The 21491-nt window shown below is 42.6% G+C and overlaps 2 protein-coding genes across 3 annotated transcripts in view; both read right to left on the bottom strand.

Annotated features, from left to right (window-relative positions):
* Window positions 1-8506, bottom strand: part of nlrc5 (NLR family, CARD domain containing 5) — a 36604-nt gene extending 28098 nt beyond the window's left edge. For both annotated transcript variants that reach the window (XR_009708985.1, XM_061246233.1), the window contains exons 1-5: window positions 8403-8506; window positions 4555-4859; window positions 3542-3580; window positions 2432-2494; window positions 119-1850 (exon numbers count right to left, since the gene is read on the bottom strand). Coding sequence is in view for 1 of the 2 variants with exons in the window: in XM_061246233.1 (XP_061102217.1) it covers window positions 119-1850; window positions 2432-2494; window positions 3542-3580; window positions 4555-4846 (2126 nt within the window). In the remaining variant the exon portion in view is untranslated. The remainder of the gene's footprint in view (window positions 1-118; window positions 1851-2431; window positions 2495-3541; window positions 3581-4554; window positions 4860-8402) is intronic.
* A 2612-nt stretch (window positions 8507-11118) lies between these two features.
* cetp (cholesteryl ester transfer protein, plasma) overlaps window positions 11119-21491 on the bottom strand; it is an 11612-nt gene continuing 1239 nt past the window's right edge. The window contains exons 2-16 of the mRNA XM_061246917.1: window positions 20477-20591; window positions 19188-19319; window positions 18491-18561; window positions 17857-17944; window positions 17165-17234; window positions 16672-16732; window positions 16103-16194; window positions 15715-15894; window positions 14899-14943; window positions 14194-14349; window positions 13849-13916; window positions 13231-13273; window positions 13017-13086; window positions 12406-12491; window positions 11119-11464 (exon numbers count right to left, since the gene is read on the bottom strand). Of these exons, the coding sequence (XP_061102901.1) occupies window positions 11387-11464; window positions 12406-12491; window positions 13017-13086; window positions 13231-13273; window positions 13849-13916; window positions 14194-14349; window positions 14899-14943; window positions 15715-15894; window positions 16103-16194; window positions 16672-16732; window positions 17165-17234; window positions 17857-17944; window positions 18491-18561; window positions 19188-19319; window positions 20477-20591 (1355 nt within the window). The 3' untranslated portion in view covers window positions 11119-11386. The remainder of the gene's footprint in view (window positions 11465-12405; window positions 12492-13016; window positions 13087-13230; window positions 13274-13848; window positions 13917-14193; window positions 14350-14898; window positions 14944-15714; window positions 15895-16102; window positions 16195-16671; window positions 16733-17164; window positions 17235-17856; window positions 17945-18490; window positions 18562-19187; window positions 19320-20476; window positions 20592-21491) is intronic.

Raw genomic sequence — 21491 nt, 5'->3', positions numbered from 1 at the left:
ATGAGTAACTGAGTGACTCACTGAACCGCTCACAGACTGACTGACTCAAATGAGTGAGTGGTTTACCGTATGAGTAACTGAGTGACTCACTGAACCGCTCACAGACTGGCTGACTCACGTGAGGTAGCTGATGTTCCGGCAGCCGGGCAAGGCCTGCAGGCACTCGGTCTCCATGGAGCAGCCGGCAAAGTCCAGGCCCACGGGCGCCTCGGCGGCTGACACCACGAAGGCCAGGGCGTCCATGTCAGGGGGCGCCAGGTGGATGTTACGCAGCTCAAACCTGGGCCGGCCCGCCACCGCCCTGGCCAGGGAGACGTCCTGCGTCTCCAGGGTGCAGCAACACAGCTCCACCAGCTTGGGCCCCGTCAGGTGAGGGGTCCCCGCGAAGCTCTGGAGGATCTTCAGCACCGCGCCCTGCCGCCTCCCCACCCGCCCCTTGGCCGCAGCCCCGCCCCCGGTCAGCTGGAGCAGGAAAGGGGCGCAGGCGGGCGCCGCCAGCCCGCACACATACTGGTGGAGGGTGTCGGTAAAGACGGTTTTGGGATCGGAGCGCGCCGCCCAGCGCGACTTCAGGTTGAGTTTGCGCCGGAGCTCAGGCTCCCCCACGCTCGGGCTGGTCATCAGGTGCAACGCGCCCAGGAACTCCTGCATGGCCAGGTGGGAGAACGCGTACCCCACCCCCCGGGACCCGTCATCGTGCGTCAGGTCAAGCTGGTACAGGAGCCCCGCCTTAATCGCAAAGTCCAGCAGGCGTGGCGGGATGCTCTTGGTGGAAAACACAATCCTACTGACGTCCAGACCCTCCATGGCTAGCTGGCACACCTGGTTTAGCTCCGCCTGATACCTCTGTACCGGGAGAGCGGCTTCACTCGCAGGGCCACCACCTGACACCTTGCTGAGGAAGGCAGTGAGGATCTGCTGGTAGACCTGAGTGACGGTGGCAGGCAGCAGGGGGGTAGAGTGGTGCCCCTGGGAGAAGAGGTGATCAAGGCAGACGCAGCAGAGGTGGCAGAGCGCTGGCACGTAGCACATAGTGAGGATGTGTCGACTGGCCAACAGGTGCTGCACCAAGTTCTCTTTGTGACCTTTGCCCTGGAAGTACTGCTCGGCGTACTCCTTGACCTGCTGCCGGTCAAACCCCAGTAGCTCGCCCTCCACGGCACTCTCTGGAAGGTCCACTGTGTTCCGGGGCCTGCAGGTCACCAACACGGAGCAGCCAGGGAGGATCCTGCCGCTGCACAGCCCAGAGAAAAGCTCCAGGACCGACAGTGTGCGCCAGGGGTCCCAACTGGCATCCGACTTCCAGTGGGTGAACTTTGACCTAAACTCGTCGTAACCATCAAAGATCATACAGACCTTCTCCGGGTTAGCCTGCATGTAGGCCAGCACAGCCTCGCTGGCCTCATCCTCCCTGTGGGTGTGGCTGGACTCATCCGACCGTGGGAAGAAGTGGAAGAGCAGATCCATCAGAGACAGCGTCCGCGTTACCAGGTTGAGCTGACGGAACTCCAAAAGGAAGAGCAAGTGGAAGTCTGGGAGTTCCCCACGGGCCCATCTCTGGCCCACACAATGCATCAGCACAGTCTTCCCCGACCCGGCCGGACCCAGCAGCACAGTCAAGGGAAACTTGGAAAGGGAGCTAAGGAGGGACTGCACCGTCACCACATCCCCCATCCTGTCCTCACTGTCCTGAGTCTGAGACGGTGTCCTCTCCCTCTGCCTAGACAGCCTATGCTGCAGGCTGACCCTCGCTCTGTCCAGCCGTACCTCCCTGGCCACACCCCGGGTCACCCTCTCGTACTTCTGTAGCAGCGTGGTCTTCACTGCAGTGCTGTAGCTTCCCACATAGTCTGAATGCATCGAAAAAGACAAACATACAGACATAATATTAGGTACATACATAATTACATATGCATACCGGACAGTTGGCTGCGATGCAGAAATTTGGGTGATCCTGGTCAAAGTGTTGACCTGACCTCTACATGGTACAAAGTTGAACGTGACATCTTGACATCTCTGTAAATTTGAATGCATGACTGAACTTGATCAAATTTATTACACATTCAAAATAATAAAAGCAATAGCTTGTGCAAAAGGTTGGCAATGTGTTAGCTAGAAGTACTTAGCAACATGTCCATTGGCTGATAAACAGCTTCGAAATATTTCTGTCTTTCTATTCATGCTTTATGAACTTTTTCTCACTCTTTCTTGCAGAACTCTTCTTAGAAACTATTGCTTAGAAATATTTGTGTCATGGGACCTGGGGATTGTTTGCCAAAGCCATAAGTGAAATGTCTTCCTCCGGCTCAGCTCTGTGCAAGTTTGGCTGTGGGTTGCAGTGTGAAGCAGGCTGGTGACAGCACGTTTCCGGGACAACCGTAGATGTCTAATTGGACGTTGGACATTCCATATCTATTCAATCCATTTTTACCTCTTCTAAGCCGTTTACCAGGGTACCGGGGAATGTGCTCGTCTGGTTGGTCGATGATGCACTCTGCGCAGACACAGTTATGGAACGATTACAGGGGAAAACCACCTCAACAAAATAGGTTCATTCAATAGGTTCATAGGTTCACAGTCATTCTGAAACAACGACACCAGGGTCAGATTACACATTATTTAGAAAAACGGTCAGGCTCAACCCCCAATGTTGATAGTAAAATGTATTTAACCCTTGTGTTAAATAAAAAGGTGGAACCTGATAAAAAAAAAAAAAACTCTAAATTATCTTTTTCCAACTTGAAATTTGATGACAAAGCTTGTGATGCGTGACAGGTTGTTTCTTCAGGCAAAATACATTTGGGGTTTAAAATTCAATGAAGCTGCTTTATTTTATGGGTTTAATGAAAGCGGGTCATTTTTACTCTTAGGACAAGGGGAGTATACAGAATGTTAAGACTACAGAAGGGTTAAAGCTAATTGCTTACACTTTCGGTTTGGAAAACAGGAAGAAAAAAAAAACGATCCCCTGTAGTGAATTTCCTTATTTGGTCTGTCACATGCCTCAGCAGGAGATACAGTAATGACAATGGGCCGTCCTAAGTAAGTAAGAACTGTTCCACCATCCATTGTTATGAAAAAAGAACACGGACAAGTTTGTACAGGCTGAAGGGAAATATAAATGTCATGCTGCAGATGACATTTTGTTGCCAGGTCTCTCCCCCAGAGTTAAATAGCCCTGCTGAGCACAGAGGGCTGTGTGTGGACATTTTCCTAAAGATGGTGCAACCACATTTTAAAGGGGCAATTACTGTAAGACAGGAGGACTTGGATGTTTGATGACTTTTTTTCATTAAAGAAATGAAATAGTGATTTAAAAATGTGTTTACTCAGGTTCTCATTGTGAAAAATGCCAAATAAAAAAACCCCAGCAAGTCTGCCATTTTGAGGCCAGATTTCAGTGTCACTGCTGTACATTACCACATCTAGGAAGCAAAACTTTGCAGAACCAGGCAGCTGCAAGGTGCACAACAGGAAAACCAGTGTCAAACGGGGACTGATGCTCCCATATGGGTTCATGGACAGGTGTAGAGGGGCTTACCTGGATCAGCATGGTCTTCAGTCTCATCTGCATGGTAACCTGGAACAGACACAACTTGTAGCATCAAAATCACTGCTTTCGATGTCTGGATTTATTAAAATATTGCCTATATAACAGTCCTACATAACCTAAAAAAGATTAGGCCACGTTTGCAATGGAAAATGGCAGTGTCCTGCTCCATAAATAAATATTACATTACATTACATTAATGGCATTTGGCAGATACTCTTATCCAGAGCGACATACAACTAATTGCAAAGTGCATACCCATAACCAGGGATAAGTGCGCTGAAATACCCTATAATATAGTGCTGCCATATTGTCCTGCTATTTTGTATCTGCATGATACAGGCCCCCTAGTACAAAACTGTCTCCAGACAGTTTGTTTCATTAGTATGCACACTTACGTATGCACGCAAACACACATAGACAACATACACATACACACACATGTATGCAGACACACACGTGAACACACACACAAACACACACGCACACATATGGCGAAGCATATTTAATTTGTTCTAAATTTATCTTGAATGGTGTACGAGGTCTGACTGTTATATTTCTTCAAATAAATCCGAGATCAGTTCAGCTCAGTGTTTCCTGTTCTGTGCCAAACAATGGCTTGAAAATTGAAACTGAAAGATGGAGGACATGTCTTTTTCACATCAAGAGAACACTGCCAGTAGAGTTACTGTAACTTTTTAAACAAGGCCATGTTGTAAACACAAGTCCGGATGACATATGCATTTAATTTCAATATTTAAGTTGACATATCTTTAATTATTTTGAGAGTTTTCATGCATGAAAAATGTTGGGTGTGTGCAATTTTGTGTGTTTTCTCAAAAAATGTTCACAATATATTTACTATTGTACAAAGAATAGCCTACAGGAGATTGGGGTATTACAAAATATTTATGGAGCAAACAGACAGGTTCCCGGTCCCAGACTACATCATATTTTAGATATACTTCCCGTCAATATGGATAACATAGCACAACAGGTCTTACCAGCTGCAGAAAGCAGCCGGAACTCCAAGTCCAGGGGCAGGTCGCACAGCATCGATGCAGTGTGCACGAACCGGGCACACGCCTGCTGCCTGCTCGTGAAATGATCCACCAACTGAGAAATGCGCTCTCTCCTGTCCGTAGTGCCGCAAAAACGTTCGCAAGCTTCAGGTCCCGCCAGCTGGAACAAAGGCTCAAGTCTGTGGTCCGCATTTCGCAGCAAGACCTCCACCAGCTGCGAGCGCACTTCAGCTACCACTGTGACGACGTCTGCCTCCGGTGCAACCTCGTCCATCACCAGACATCAGCTGCAAAGTGGTACATTCAGATTATTACACTCAAAAAATGATTATATAATAAGACTATGGACAATGGTTATTATTAATCTCCTGAGAACCTGCGTCCCCAAACGAGAACATTACATGTTGGCTTCACTGAGCTCTATACGGTATGTTTCTTAACATAAGGGACATTCTATTAGAATGAAATAAAGCATACATGTACAGTAGTGTGCAGTGATGGTTATACACCGCCACGTTTGTCTAAAAAGGGTCCTAATATATATATATATATATATATATATATATATATATATATATATATATATATATATATACACTGTATATATATATATATATATATACACTGTATATATGATTTTTTTGGCGAAAATATATTGAACAATACTATTGTAGGCAATGAGAACAAAATTACCCAATTCCCACAATTACATTGCGGTAAAAGAAACACTGAAAACATCAACACCTTTTTATTGTTTTACTTTTACATAGCATGAATGCATGTTAGAGGGCTCATTCCATGATTGTCGATGCTAAACAATTTCTGTAAACTGGTTTGAAGCAACATTATTCTGTAAAATTAATTCTGATAGTCAGTTATTCCAGTATTTAAGGTAACACAAACTTCGAGCAGTGTCACAGTGTTAAACACGATGGCAAGACGGAAGGAGCTCTCTGAGATTGTTAGTAGCCGCATTTTAGCCTTACATGGTGCTGGTTGGCCATTTGATGAAAATAATCATCTGGTGACATAAAAGTTATGACTTGGCCCGCTCAAAGTCCAGACCTTAATCCGATTGAGCAAATCTTGGATTTGCTGGATACCAAGATAAATAAATCTGTTGTAAAATCGAAAGAATCTCTCATTTAACGCGTGAAGAAATAAAAAAATATGTGAACAATGCAAAGCAAATGTTTCAATGCAAAGCAAAGGATGGCCACACTAGATATTGACTTTTTTCTCCAAAAGAGAATTTTCACAATATATTGTTACCTGTTTACTTATTTTCATCTACATGAACCAATATTACATGAAATAAATACTTGAACTTGGTTTCTGTTTTATCTTTATTGTGTTAATCATCACTGCACAGTACTGCATATTTCGAAAATATTTTCACTGCAACATGTTTTTGTCATTTTTATGGGTTGTGGGTTCCTACCGAAATTTCCTCTTGTGCTATTTGGGGGGTTAGGGCTGGTAAGGGAGAACGGGGATGGTTGGCTCACTCTTCACTCTTTGCTGCTCTTCTCTGGCATAATGTGTGTTTGAATATTCGAACCAGCAGCAAATGAAAGGTTAAGACCTAATTTATAAATACATTTATGTTAATGTCCACAAATGTTTTGTAAGATTAGGTGGTGGCTAATGATTAAAGTCATGTCAAGTTGCCCATTTGTGCCAACGAGCCCCAACATGGGGTGGGTTGGCAAACATTATAGGGTTGGTCGGCACAATGCTAAAATACTGTAGTTTAAAAGAAAGAAGCAACCAATAGAAGCAATTTTCTGAATTTAATTCAAATATGGTAGAAATACCATACCTATAAGACTACTATTCTCTTTTTATAATTCTCCCTCTCTCTTTCCTCTTGTGTGTGTGCATCTGTTTGTGTGTGTGTGTGTGTGTGTGTGTGTGCGTGTGTCTGTGTGTGCATATGTATGTGTGTGTGCATCTGTGTGTGTGTGCACGTGTGTATGTGTGCGTGTGCATACCCAGCTAACACCACTCATCACAGACTTTCAAATCTTATATCAAAATGCAGCTGATTCCTATATCTACTAACTTGAAGTAAGGCATTTCTAATATCTCCATCTAACAGTTTTATGATATATAAAACTTGCCGTGTGCTCTCCCACCTCATCGGCACGATACAAGTGCTGTTATTTTGGCAAAGGCATGGTTCCTAATGTATGACTGAAGGGGTGACAACAACTGTCCGTGACACATATTTTTCAGAATAAAAACGCCTTGGCGTTAAGTTTTTTTCTCTGAGCAACGGTATCACAATAAGAGTAGCCTATATTATTTTCTCATGTTGAACAGAGCATGAAGATCATTCGATAAACAATGAAGATATTTTACGGAGAATTACGTTTCATGTTTGTCACGTCATGTTTCATGTTTATTGTCTGAGTTACGTTATTGTCATGTCATGTATTATGTTTGTCTCGTCTCACCATGTTGTTATGCTTTATTTCTTGTTACATTTAATTTTCAAGTCATGTTATGATTCATGTTAGTCTTGTCTTGTCACGTTATACAGTTTATTCATATCACGGTTTCATGTTATGTTCCGTTCATTGTTTAGCATACACTTTTTCGTCTTTCTGCAAACCTTGCATTCCTGCTTTCTCTCTCTCCCTTTCTGTCACTCACACCCTAATTGTTTCAATTTCCCTGGTCTACTTACTAATCTACTACCGCTAGATCAGGATTGGGTAATACTAACATTCTAACATTCATGTTACCTTACATTTCTTGTGCATGTAATTTACTAATTTACTAACGCTAGGGCAGGATAGGTTTATTACTAACGATTACTAATTATCCCATTAACTTGTCAATCCTCCACACCTGATTTCCATTCTCATGCTGCTCTCAAGCTAATCGTCATGTCTTTGTGAAATTGTTGCCTTCTGTTCATCAGTGCATTGCGTTAGCGGGTTTGTCAAGCTATTGGCTACCCGTTACGATCCAAGCCTGTTTATTGACCATTGCCTGCCTGTACCACAACTTTGCCTGCTGTCTTTGTGCTTTTGCCTCGCGGAGCAGACTTCGGTCTTGACTCTTGCGCCGTCTTCGACCCTGAGCCTGCCTACTGTCCGCCTGTACTTCTGCCCCGCTGACAGCTTTACTTTGGTTTTGGCTGGATTTTACCTGTATGAACATCGCTTGTTTTTTGACTACGCTCACTGGACATTCCCTGAATAAAGCCCTGATGGTACTTTATTACACCCCTGTTTCTGAGTCGTGCATTTTGGGTCCAACCCCCCACGCACCCGTCTCACATTTCTCCGTATGAATTGAGGGTGCCAATCATTCCGAAAATTATCTATATCTATAATAAACAAATACGTGCACGAATGGAATAGAAACGTCTGAAAGTAGCCAATATCGCGATATTTGTATTAGGGAGTAATGTGAACAATATAAATGGTGCCTCCACGGTTTCTCCGCACTTCTCCGTTTCTGTGAACGTGCGGACCGAAACCCAAGCCATCAATTCATAGTATTCACTAACACCATCGCATTGTAATACGCGTTGCTACAGTCTTTGAATGAGCATTTAATTCCGTTTAATTCTGTAGGTCGAAGGCGTGCATGTCTGCGTGTTTTCGTTTTTACAGCCTCATCAGTAACTGATTCTGTCGTAGCCTACATACAACGGCAGCTCGTGTGCACCGCTTTGTCCGATGTTCAGCCTATTGCAATTAACCCTTTCCGCAAAGCGAATAAACATCACATGAAAACATTTGCGAAATATAATGAAACTAGTTTCTATAAGCCAAACATGTCTACAAAAAGTTCATATTTAAACATAATCTTACCGCTGATGGCCGTCCATCGCAACGCATCGTAACAGAATGCGAAAGTGAAAGTTAATATTTTGGTTTTATTTTCGGTTATCTTCAACCTGCAAGAAATAAATAAATAAACACACACACACACACACACACACACACACACACACACACAACAGACGCTCAGTGTCCGCGGAGTATGTTACAGAGTGATAAGTATCCTATCTGTCTTTATGAACTATGAAATATAATTTGGCACCCAACGTGATGCAGTGAATATAGCCGACAAGGCCAAACATTCAGCATCACTGACAGTAATTCCCCCCAAAAAACATTATGCCAACGATTCAGTAGGTCTACCGTAGCTTCCTCCCTCAATCATCAAGCACAATATAAAAAAGAGGTTTAGAATACACATATTTATGATTCTTTTACAAATGTTAATAACATTGCTCTATCTATTTTAGGCTGCTCTGTGAAGTACTTTGTGATTCATCCAGAAAGGTAGGCTACAAAAGGTGTTATTTATTTATTTATTTGTTTATTTATTTAACAAAGAAGGCAATAATGCTCTGCGTTTGCCTTCGCAGTCACATCATGGGAGGCTAAGTACGAAACAATCACAATCTGACACACAAGGATGCAGCCACCAGTACCGTCAGCTTTAAAATAGTGAAACTCCGAGGAAAATCCGTTTAATTAATGGTGCCTTTCTTCTTTTCGGGCGCAAAACTGCGACTTTGTTTTTGGTAATAGTTTATCAAAATGCAACCTTTAATATCAAAATGTCGTGAAATCTGAAGTGGTGTGTCTTAATGCTTTTAAAATGGAAAGTAAAGCAAAAAAAATAATAATAAACTCAGAATGATGAGCCTTATGTATATTGTGTATACACTCAGTGACCACTATATTAGGTACTCCTGTAAACGAGCTTGTTAATACAAATATTTAATCAGCCAATCATGTGGCAGAAACTAAATGCATAAAAGCATGCAGATATGGTCAAAGGTTAAGCTGTTTTTCAGACAATGTCAGAATGGGGAAGAAATATGATCCAAGTGACTTTGATTGTGGTGCCAGACAAGGTGGTCTGAGTTTCTCAGAAACTGCTGATCGCCTGTGATTTTCACGTACCATAATCTCTTTGCAGAGAATGGTGTGAAAAACAAAAAACATCCAGTGAGCAGCAGTTCTTCAGGCAAAAACTTGTTGCTAATTAGAGATGTCAGAGGAGAAGGGCCAGATTGGTCAAAGCTGACAGGAAGGTGACGGTAATGCAAAAAACCATGCATTACAACAGTGGTATGCAGAAGAGCATCTCTGAACACACAACGCTTCAAGCCTCTAAGTGGAGAGGCTACAGGAGCAGAAGACTCCAGTCTAATAAATACCTAATAAAGTGCTGACTGAGTGTATATAATGTACATAGCACTGCATATCCATGAAATGGTTCTGTATATTCACCCTTCCCACCTCTCAACCCTCTTAACTCAAGATACCATTTTCAACCCATGAACTGGTTGATTTTAGATTTTTTGTTCCTACTGCATGCAAATATGGGAAACACCCTTGTTCTACTACACACCATATGCTTGGAATAATAATATACCAAAACAACTGAAACTAGATATCCCTGGGTATTTTAAGTATACAAGATAAAATACTGAATCAGAGCAGGTTTACAATTTAAGATTACAGGTTTTTTTGGGCTTGAATTTACTTTTTCTGTGTATTTTATGTACTGCTTTTATCAAAAAACCCATGTTGCTTTGGCAGTGGCTGTGAAGTGAGTTGGGATTATTGATGGGCAGGGTTAGAAGAGAGTAAAGGTCCATTCAGAAAAACACTCAAGCATTTCCCTCTGCAACCTCCATGCCAGAGATTTATTGATTCTGGACTCAGGCCTGTCTTTGTTAACCTGGTCATAGGTCAGGAAGGGCTGTTTCACTGCAGACCAATTACACAGAATGGTGGGAAAGGAAAGAAGTTGAAAACAAGTCCAGAGGTGGATTAGACCATGTTAGATCGAGGCTAGATCTGGCATCATCTTTAGGTCTGTGCCCTTGCTGAGGTGGTTGTGATTTCAGCTGTGTGTCATGGGTCATGAGGTCTCTGAACTTAAGTTTGGACAAAATGGTCAGAATAGATTCACCATTAACCAGTTGTAGTTCATGGTGATTTTGGCAGCTGCTGTTATCTGCTTGCCCCAATCACCCCACATAACATGGTTAGTATCAACAGTAAGTACACACCTGTGGACCTGTACTGATATAACATTGTCATGGTGACACTATTGGCTGGGGTGCCTTGAAGAGAGGTTGGATGACCAAACCTCTGTTCCTCTTTCCATCTGATGTCTTTTTGGAAAACCCCAGGAAATGCTAGTTTTTATTGGATTAATGTTTATTTGTATTTTTGTAATGTTATATAGTATTTTTATGCAAATAAACAATTACTGTCCAGATGAATAGCTTTAAACATGTTACATACTGTACCGTATATACAGTATACTGGCCTCTATTGACAGGATTTATAAAAAACAATTTGGCAAAAGGGGATTTTTACATTTGAATGCAATGTGCAAAGGGGATTTTAGGGGATTTTGTCGCTTAAAAAGTCAATTTGGTGATATTTATTTTTGTTATGAAATGTTTTTATTATAAATTACTCAATACACATATGATTACTTATGTTTCTGTGGTCTAGCAAGTCAGTCAGTAATATCAAGAAGATAATAGTTCAATATAAAGGTTAAATTATTTACTGGTTCTGGTGCTACTATCAGTGCTGCTATGACTATTAACAACAATATATTGAATACACACATAATTAACATATTATACTGACAAATAGTTACATTTTGGAAATAAAACTGTTACAAAATGTATCACCGTTGGCACATCGTATTGCCAGACACAATCTGTAGACTTGTATGTGTATGTACACGTGTGCATGTGTGCGCATGCGTGCCTTTCCCTCGTGTGCGCATGCGTCCCTTTCCCCCTATGTTGTCATTCCAGAGTTCTTTTTAGGAAGCCTTCCAACAGGTGGTGAGGGAAACCAAAGTCCAGCTGGGCAATCACATACCCCTGAGGGAGAGGGAGAGAACGCTAATCATCACTGTTGTTGTTGTCATCATTATTATCATTATTATTACTCATAGTAGCAGTAGTACTTGTAGTAATACTAGTGGCATTACTATTATAATTGTAATGTCATGCCACATCTAATTATATTTCATTGCTATGTGCTTATTTAGTTGTGCACAAAAGCATAGCTGAATTTGGGTTTCAGAGGGAGAAAGAGAGACAGAAAGAAAAAGAGACAAATGGGGGGAAAAAGAGATCGGAGATACAAGCACAAAAGCTGATGGAGTACAATTTGGCTATGCAATAGGGCTTCTGGAAGTCTGGAGCAGTGCTACGCTCTGATAAGCGGCTCTCGGTTGAAGGATTCTGTTAACCCTTTCCGCTTTGCCCCCTAGAGGGCGACTTCCACCTTTGTACTAGCCCTATAAAAGTTGTCAATATGTCTAAAACTATTTACTGCACACACATCGTTGACAACTTAATTTAAAGAAGAGGCCTGTACCATTCAGAGAGAACACATTTATGTCAGAGCATGTACATACAGTGTACACAAAAGATAATAAAAGATAAAACAAAATAAACAATTCTAAATGCTTGTTTGTTTTTGTTTCAAAATGTTTCAAAATGTTTTAATAGTTTAGCACTCAATATCTCAATGTCTAAGTCAAGAACCGACAGAAAATGCATTTGGTCATTAAGTGGGCTGTAGGATAAGAGAGTTTAGGAACCCATCAGGGTTGGAGTCAGTTTCAATTCAGTCAATTCAGGAAATGAATCGAAATGAAATTGTGAGTTATTGCAAGTTTTGTGGAATTAGGCCAAGCCCTGGGGCCCAGTGGTGTCGGGTACAGCACCGCGACTGCAGTTTGTGATCAGGCTCCTGGTGTGCGACAGGTAGACTGACAGGTGCCTACATGTGAGTTCAGCTGTGTTCACACTACCTGGAAAGACAAAACCTCAGGATCTATGACCTCAAACAGGTCCAGGCCCTGCCTGTTCAATGCCGTCGTCAGACCTGGTCCCAAGTCTGTATGTGGGAGGATGATAAAATCAGACACGCACACACACACACACACACACACATACACACACACACACGGAGAGAGAAGCATGCCCAGTCCTGACTTAGCAATTCAGTTATGCAAAAAGGGTGGGTAAAAATTCCTTTGCAGCAAAATGAAAAACCAAAAGCAAATTATAGGAAGAATTTGGTTGCAATTATATCTGCTAAAAGTGATACAACCAGTTATTTAGTTTAATGGGGCAATTGCATGTTCACAGGGGTAACGTGTAACTTGACAACTTTCTTCATTAAATAAAATTTAAAAAATTTGTTTTGTGTTTACTCAGTTTCCTTTTGTCTAATATTACATTTTGTCTAAAGATCTGAAACCATTCAGTGAGGTAAATATGCAATCATATGGAATGGGACAAATGCTTTTTCACGGCACTGTATATATATAGTATGCATGCACATACAGTTGCACACACACACACACACACACACACAAATACACACACCACTGAAGTGTTGCACTACTGACAGACTTACAGGATATTACTTTTGGGATGCCAATTTTCTCAACTGCCTCTTTCAGGTACTCCAGCTGACCTTCTGACAGCTAGAGCACAAACACGCGTCAGACAGAAGTAATCGCCACAGTCAGGTACTCCAGCTGACCTTCTGACAGCTAGAGCACAAACACGCGTCAGACAGAAGTAATCGACACAGGCACAGATCACGCTCTCACACCACTGCCACCCACCTGCTGTTTCCCTGGGTACAAAGATCCCTTCAGGATGGAGACTCTACAAAAATAAAAATAAAAACAAGTTAAAGCTTTATAATAATAATAATAATAATAATAATAATAATAATAATAATAAATAATGAAACATGCATAATTCATTATAATTTTATTTGTAATGTTGTTCAAACAATGGTTGAGCCATGCAACAAAAGATAATGAGTAAATGAATGTAATATGTAATATGTAAATTAGACCAATGGAATTGATGAAAGAACATAATGCAATAATACAAAATGCAATGACCAAAACAGATAAGAACTAGTGATAACTGATGCAACAGAAAAATTATTTTAAAAAATGTAATACATTCACAGTAAACAGTCCAATATTAAACCGAGACTGAGTAGAACTACATTTTACTCTCACATAGCATGCTTTGTACCTAGTAGGCTCATATGAAAACTGTTGGAGAGTCATTGCTTAGATATTTAAGTGTATTGCTTAGATACCTTCCCCAATGGGACAATGGAACCTGCAGGTAGGAAAGCTGTTGTTTATGAGTCTGCGTAGATACGAGGAGATATGCAGTGTGGCCCTGTGTGCAGCCATCGAGCGGGCCTGTGTGACACTCACTGCGTTGCCGTGCCGTTCAGGACTAGCTTCTTCTCAGCATAGCCTGCCGTGACTACCACCTCCACCTCCTGGGAAAAGTAATCAATGGAGCGGTTTCACATGTCTTATATGCGCGTTTAAGAGTAGCGTCTTTGATTATAGTGTCAGAGGTGGGAAAAGTCTCGACTGCGTGACTGTTGGGTTGCATTGTGCATTGTTGCATGCCGTACAACTGCAGTGGTGCTGGACCAAATGTTTTATGATTAAATCTGCTGTGATGTCACGTAGTGTGATGTGCGAAAAATGGGTGACAGTTTGCTGGTGTATCCCAAAGGGGGTCAGAGGTCAGAGATAAGGTCAGCTGACCGTCTCAAAATAGAGAGTGGGGGCATCCGGGTCATCGGAACCACTGGTCACTTCCACTGCCGCTGCAGAACGGACAAACGTGCCCTCGGGAGTCGTCCAGAGGTGAGGCACGGACGTACTCCATGCCTTCAGCACCGAACTGCCTGAGGACAACAACTGATACCACATAGACATGCTCAGTCACACACAGAGATATACACAGACATGCTCAGTCACACACCGAGATATACACATACACGTGTAATGTGTAATGTGTAATCACACACATTTAAACACAGAGATGAACAACCAGACATAGATATACACAGATATGCAAAATCAATTTTCGCATTTAGAAATGGAATCAAATATTAAGAGTATGTCACCTTTTGAGCAGGATTTGGAGCCAACTATTTGGCTTTGTTTGCTGTCGTGGAAAGATCTGATATTTTCTCATTAAATACACAGATTTAAGGGAGTCATTTACATGTTTCCATGGTGCCTATATTCTGCAGACGGCCATAGGTAGCAGCTGCAATTGGCTGCCTCTGTTCCGAAGTATGTTATCTATTCCTCCACTGGATGTTCAGTACTGCAGTTTTACCAAAATTCAGAAGCATTATATCTCTGATATTCTTTACACTAAAGCATGTATAATTTGCGGTGTCTATGAGTATGCACGACAGTGTATAGCCAGACAGACCAACCCCAGCTCGATCAGCTTACCTGGTCTAAGAGAGTGGGCATAGTTGTAGATAGGTCCAAAAGGCCCTGAAATCACAGTCATGAATCTGTATCACCATGTAATAATGCAGAAGAAAAGGCACCAATGACAGAACAAATTACATCTATAAAAAATTACCCATGGACAGGGGGAAATAGTGGGTACAAATCATGATGTTTATGTATGGTCACCAGGTGTGCCGTTTTTTCAGCCCCTCCCAGCTTATTCTACATTTTGATTTGTCTCATATTTTAGTTGTACCATATTTAAATAGTTTTTCTCACTGTAAGTGCCATTATTGTACAATAGGTTAGCATTGCATTGAGTCTTCCAGGGAATTTGGTCACCCTAGGTGTTGATTACAATTAGTAGTTAAAAAACTAAAATACAGTTTTAAAAGACTGCTGGTCTGGCCACTGCTGCTCTGCCCACTGCTCCACACTGCTGCTCTGACCACTGCTCCACACAGCTGCTCTGACCACTGCTCCACACTGCTGCTCTGACCACTGCTCCACACTGCTGCTCTGACCACTGCTCCACACTGCTGCTCTGCCCACTGCTCCACACTGCTGCTCTGACCACTGCTCCACACTGCTGCTCTGACCACTGCTCCACACTGCTGCTCTGACCACTGCTCCACACTGCTGCTCTGACCACTGCTCCACACAGCTGCTCTGACCACTGCTCCATACTGCTGCTCTGACCACTGCTCCACACTGCTTCTCTGACCACTACTCCACACTGCTGCTCTGACCACTACTCCACACTGCTGCTCTGCTCACTGCTCTACACTTCCCTCTAGAGACTAGTAGACATACTGCTAGCTCCTTTCCCGTGATGTTGCAGACAAAGCGGCCATCTTGGTGAAGAGCAGTCACGAGGGGATTCAGCACATCATCGGAGATCCAGAAGTACAACATGCGATGCTCTGTCAGCTGGGTGGGGCTGAACACCGAGGCGTTGATTGCTGCAGTATGGTTGTTGTAGCGGGCCAGCCCCTGGGAATCATGGGAAACAAAAGTCATGCCAACAGCCAACCCAAACCAATACATTACAGCATTAATGTCAACATACACAATGGTAAGGAAACCATATAATTGTAAGCCTACACTTTAAAAGGACTGAAGTGGGGCACTGACACATAGCAGTGCCTCCATACTCAGGTCTCAGGCAGGCAGACAGACAGACAGACAGGGGGGATGGTACCTTATGGTAAGACTCGATGTACTTGGATGTGACGAAAGGGGAGGAGCTGATAGAGATGTCAACACCAATGTCTCCATCACTCAAGAATTTTTCTGTGGGATTGATCATATGACATATTATATACGATACTATAGGGGCGACATAGGCTCTGTGAGAGCAGTCGTCTGGCAATCAGGGTTGCTGGCTCAACCCGCCCTGGGTGTGTCGATGTGCTCCTGAGCAAGACACCTAACCCCCAATTTCTCGTGACGAGCTGGTTGGCGCCTTGCATGACAGCCAATCGTTGTTGGTGTGTGTGTGTGTGCATGTATGAATGAGTGAATGAGCATCATTTGTACAGGGCTTTGGATAAAGGCGCTATATAAATGCCAACAATTTACCATTTACCATATAGACTGACAAAGTACATATACGCAATGCATGCACATGCACAAGTTTACATGATTACATAATGCATCATCATCATTATCATCATCCTAACCATTGTCATTATCACCATAAATGATCATCATACTTTTAAATTTCTGTGCAGCTTTAGATGCCAGTAAAGCCTTCATTCACAGCCATACCTGCAGTATCTTGGACAAAGTCAGCCAATATATTCCCCAGGTTGTTAATTTCTTTGCAGATCTGAAATTAAACCAAAAAGATACAGGATATACACTAACTGTGACAACCCTTAGAACTGACAAATTGCCTGTTTTTACTTAAAATGAACTTTTTATTATTATTACTACATATGCCAGGGATACTAAAATCTGTTGTACTGTTTTAATTCTTCCCCAGGACTGAATTTAAACCATGTCAGTTACACCATTAGACAATCAATCATTGATCAATCAATTAACAAACCAGCAGTACGACTGGCACTGAGGGCCAGATTTGAGCTTCCCTGACCAGCGTAAAAGCGCTCCTTCTCTGGTGAGACAGCAGGGGGCAGTGTTGAGCCATGTATGTACAAAACTCGCAGGTCCACCCGCAATCTGTGGTAGATTGCGCTTTCATGCCCCAACCCTGCCGTTTGTGTGCATTCCCTCTCCCCCACCCCACTACAGTCATTACCTGCCTTCTGACCACCATTTTGAGGGTAAATGAGAGAAACTCTGTGAAAACTCTCTTCAGCCAGCCTGGGCTGTATCCCAGCAGCGACCATAGAGAGAAAAACAAACAGATATTCACATATGAGTGCAGGTCTATGGTACACATATACAATTTGATACTCTGCCCATTAATGAAGACACACACACTCCCGCACACACACACACTCCTGCACACACTGAATCAGTTGCTGATGAAAACAAATACCAGCAGACTCTGCGGCCTGCCAGGAATGAAGATCACTGGAATAGATTATACTTGTTTTGATAATAAACTCCTCAAAAAAAGTTTGGAAATTTGTGTTTAGTTGTTTACTGTATTATTAGTATCTTATATCATTAGAAAGCCTGTTCATTTCCCTTCACAATGATGTCCCATTTTTAAGGATCGTGCATTTGTGGGTTGAGCAACACAGTTGATTATGTGGGTGGGGTGAAATGTGTCAAATTTCCCTGCCAATCTCAAGCAGTGTATTCTCCTGTTGGTATTGACTTTTGTTTTTTGATATAAGATACCATGCTAATAACACAGTGACAACAGAGATATGATCGACCAAACTTTTTTTTGTTTATGTTACCTTCTGTCATTACAAAAATGCATTTTGCCCATGTATTTTTGATTAAGTGGTTTGTAACAGAGAGGTGGATATCACTCACTCCCTGTCTCCCTGTAGAAGGACCCTGAGCTTGTGGAAGGTGAGGGAACAGTCTGAGCAATCTGCAGTGACTTTTCCATTCCTGCAGTCTGAGAGAAAGAAGGAAGGAGAGAGAGAGAGGGAGAGAGAGAGGAGAGCAAGGGGAGAGAAATAGAGACACAGAGAGAATGATGGCGTGTGAGATATTGAGGGAGAAGGGAAGAAGAAGAGGAAGAGTAGATGACGGAGAAAGGGAGGGAGAGAGAGAGAGGGTTAGAAGCCTTCCAGGCACACCTGACATGTATAATAAAGAGGAAAACAGGTGTAAATCTGGTGCTTTATTAATGTTGTTGTTTCACATTGACATTTGACCTTATTCATGATAGGATCATGGAGCTATATAAGACCTGGAGACGGCTCCATGGGCTCGTATGGAGGCAATGCTGCTCAATGCTGCTCAGTGCTGTGAGAAGGCAATTCATGGTGGCTGCCATGTTTGACTACAGGCTGAGTCAAACATGGAAGCATGGGCAGCCGAGAAAAAACGTGTGAATAATTAGCTCAGAGTGAAGGATTTTTTCATTTTATAAGTACTGTCCAAAATAGTATAAGTTCACCAGACTTCAACGGGGAAATATGGCTAGCATGGTACTTACATAGCCTTGGCTTGAGGACAAGATCAATATGTGAATCAATCTCAAAATCCACCGATTGCGCCACCTTGAGGCTGTTCAACAGAGATGACATGAGAACTGATGAAATTTTACATTGCCATATTACACCTGCCATCCCCATTCCCCACACCGGCATATCCAACTAGTCCCTTCCTTTGCTGAAAGAACAAATAAAGATATTTAACACTATTGTGTATGGCTGTATATTGATTTACAGAAAAGGGCTTACCACTAGCTAAACACACAGTCTCAAGGATTGACAGGAATTGCTGGTCCTCTCTATCTGTGAAATTGTTGAAATTGTGTTGCTTCAGCAATGTAGCAATAAGTAAAACAAAATTATATCCCAATTTAAAAGAATCAGTAACAAGCTGCAAGTTAACTGATTCAGAGATGGAAAATCCAGGTTCTGAAAGCAAAAGTCCTCAGTGTTCACCTGGATGTGCCAATTACTGGAGCACAATTCTTCACCCAGGAGGAGGAACTAATTATTGAAGGAAATGGGTGGAAGAAACACATAGCTGGACTTTTACTTTCTGACCTGCAGACTTTTACTTTCTGATCGTGAACTATACACTTTTCACAGAAGGATTCCTGGCAGGCTACTGCACTGTATGCAGTGGACTGTGGTAACCTGATTTAGGTTCAGATGGGGTGTGACGGGGAGGCTGTGACTCACAGCCAGTTTCCATATTCATATCCGATGGTTCCCTGGAAGGTGGCCGACACGTTGGAGATGGAGATCCCCACACGGTCGTCTCCCTGGAGCTCCACCTCGCTCCGCCCGATCGATAAGTTGTGGATCTGTAGACTGAGAGAGGCCAAAAATCAGAGGCAGATATACATCCATCCATCCATCCATCCATTATCCTAACCCGCTTATCCTGAACAGGGTCGCAGGGGGGCTGGAGCCTATCCCAGCATACATTGGGCGAAAGGCAGGAATACACCCTGGCATACACCCTGGACAGGTCGCCAGTCCATCGCAGGGCACACACACCATTCACTCACACACTCATACCTACGGGCAATTTAGACTCTCCAATCAGCCTAACATGCATGTCTTTGGACTGTGGGAGGAAACCGGAGTACCCGGAGGAAACCCACGCAGACACGGGGAGAACATGCAAACTCCGCACAGAGAGGCCCCGGCTGACGGGGATTTGAACCCAGGACCTCCTTGCTGTGAGGCGGCAGTGCTACCCACTGCACCATCCGTGCCACCGGCAGATATACAGACAAGTTCATAAATTGGATTTTACCCATGGGATCAAACTGCAGGAAGTGGTATCCCCATGTGTCAGGCCCATAGCCTTACAGTGCTATGAGCCTGCTTAGGTTGGTGTGAGATGGGCTCAGTTACAAATTTATGAATTCATTTATTCTTTCAGAATAACCGAATAAACATCGGTTTATTAATTGCAAGTAAACGAAAGCCTGTTACTTCTTCTGACAAATCATGATCTTGTGCAGGTGGAAATCCATTTGGTGGCTGAGATTCAAGCCAATTTGCCCAGTGACAGCGAACATAACTCTGGCTAAACCTTGCTAGAACTGGTCCAAGATGAGATGTGAATAATTCGAGGAAGAGTATTGGAGTCTTGAATGGGTACTGGGCAGGTTGTGGATGACTTTATCATTTAGTTTAGAGTTTTGCATTATCACAGTATAGGCCACATAGTGGAGAAACAATCTGAGTTCTGAGCCTGCAGCGGATGACCACAGTCATAATTATACAGTTCGGTATGATGAATATAGAATCATTACTGTGTTGGCTATGGATGAGTTCTGAGTGATTACTGAGATATGCCATAAAGGTCCGAGTCTTGAGTATTGACTAAATATTTTGTGTATACTAGGTAATGAGGAGTGCTAAACTCAGCAGTCGAGTCCAAAGGAAGAACTGAATGAGGTTTGGACGAATGTTAAAGCAGTACTGATTGAGTTGTAGAAGAGCAGAACACTCACTTCTTGAGGTCGTACTGTGCCTTCCCTATTAAAGGCACGGATTTCTGGCTGGTAATGTCAGGGTATCGGGCGTGTTGGAAGGCTGCCTGGATCACCTGAGCCGTTTTTTCATTCACTGCAGAGAGAACGAACATCTCAGCCATATGAGCTGAGCTGGAGTTTTAAGACCTGATCACCGTGCAGAACATTGTATAAGATGCCTTCAAACCAGTTTTGTACTGTGGGGTCCCTCGCCAGAACTTTTCTAAGAAACATTACTTAGAGCTTTACCCACAGAGGAACGTATTTGTTACAAGATATTTATACATTAGCAAACCATAGGATTAACTATAAACCATAATTAGTTAACCATTAACAAATACATTAGCTGTCTTTTTCATTCCAAAATGAACTGCCAATTAGTAATGTAGTTAAGGGAAGGAAATAAATAAGGACAAATGTTGGCATGCAATCAAAAAAGACAGGCACGGCCCTAATCCCTAATCTAAATTGTGCCTCTAGGTGTAAAAGCGAACGGCCACTAGTGAAAAATCAACAGCAACAGCAGCACTAATGATGGATACTGAAGTTCCCTTGAAACAGGAAGAATACAGCATACTACTAGGAGGGGGAAAAATGTGTAAGTTGTGAAATAGTTAAGAAATCTGCACAACATATACAAAAAAGAGAGAAATTTACTTATTATTTGCAGACAATTTGAGCCAAAAAAGATAAACTTTGTTTCTAACAAAGAAAATACAATTAGCAGGAACCAACTGTCACAGTAGGATTCTCTTACAGAATCACCAAAGTACTTTTCATATATATATTTTTAAACGTATTGTCTCAACTCCCTAATTAGATGCACAGTTCAAAGTCAAAAAACTTCCATTAACTTCTGGTGAGGAGCCCAACAGCGCACAAGTCAGCTACCAACCGTGGAATTGCCTCATGGATGTTTGATTTAGATGCTTTCAGTGATTATCCGTGAAATCAGAGAACTGCGCTCAGAGAGTTGCTATGGTGAGAGAGACAG

The sequence above is a fragment of the Conger conger genome, chromosome 6 (genome assembly GCF_963514075.1).
Source record: "Conger conger chromosome 6, fConCon1.1, whole genome shotgun sequence".
Taxonomy (NCBI): domain Eukaryota; kingdom Metazoa; phylum Chordata; class Actinopteri; order Anguilliformes; family Congridae; genus Conger; species Conger conger.
This window is presented reverse-complemented; position numbering and strand designations above follow the sequence as displayed.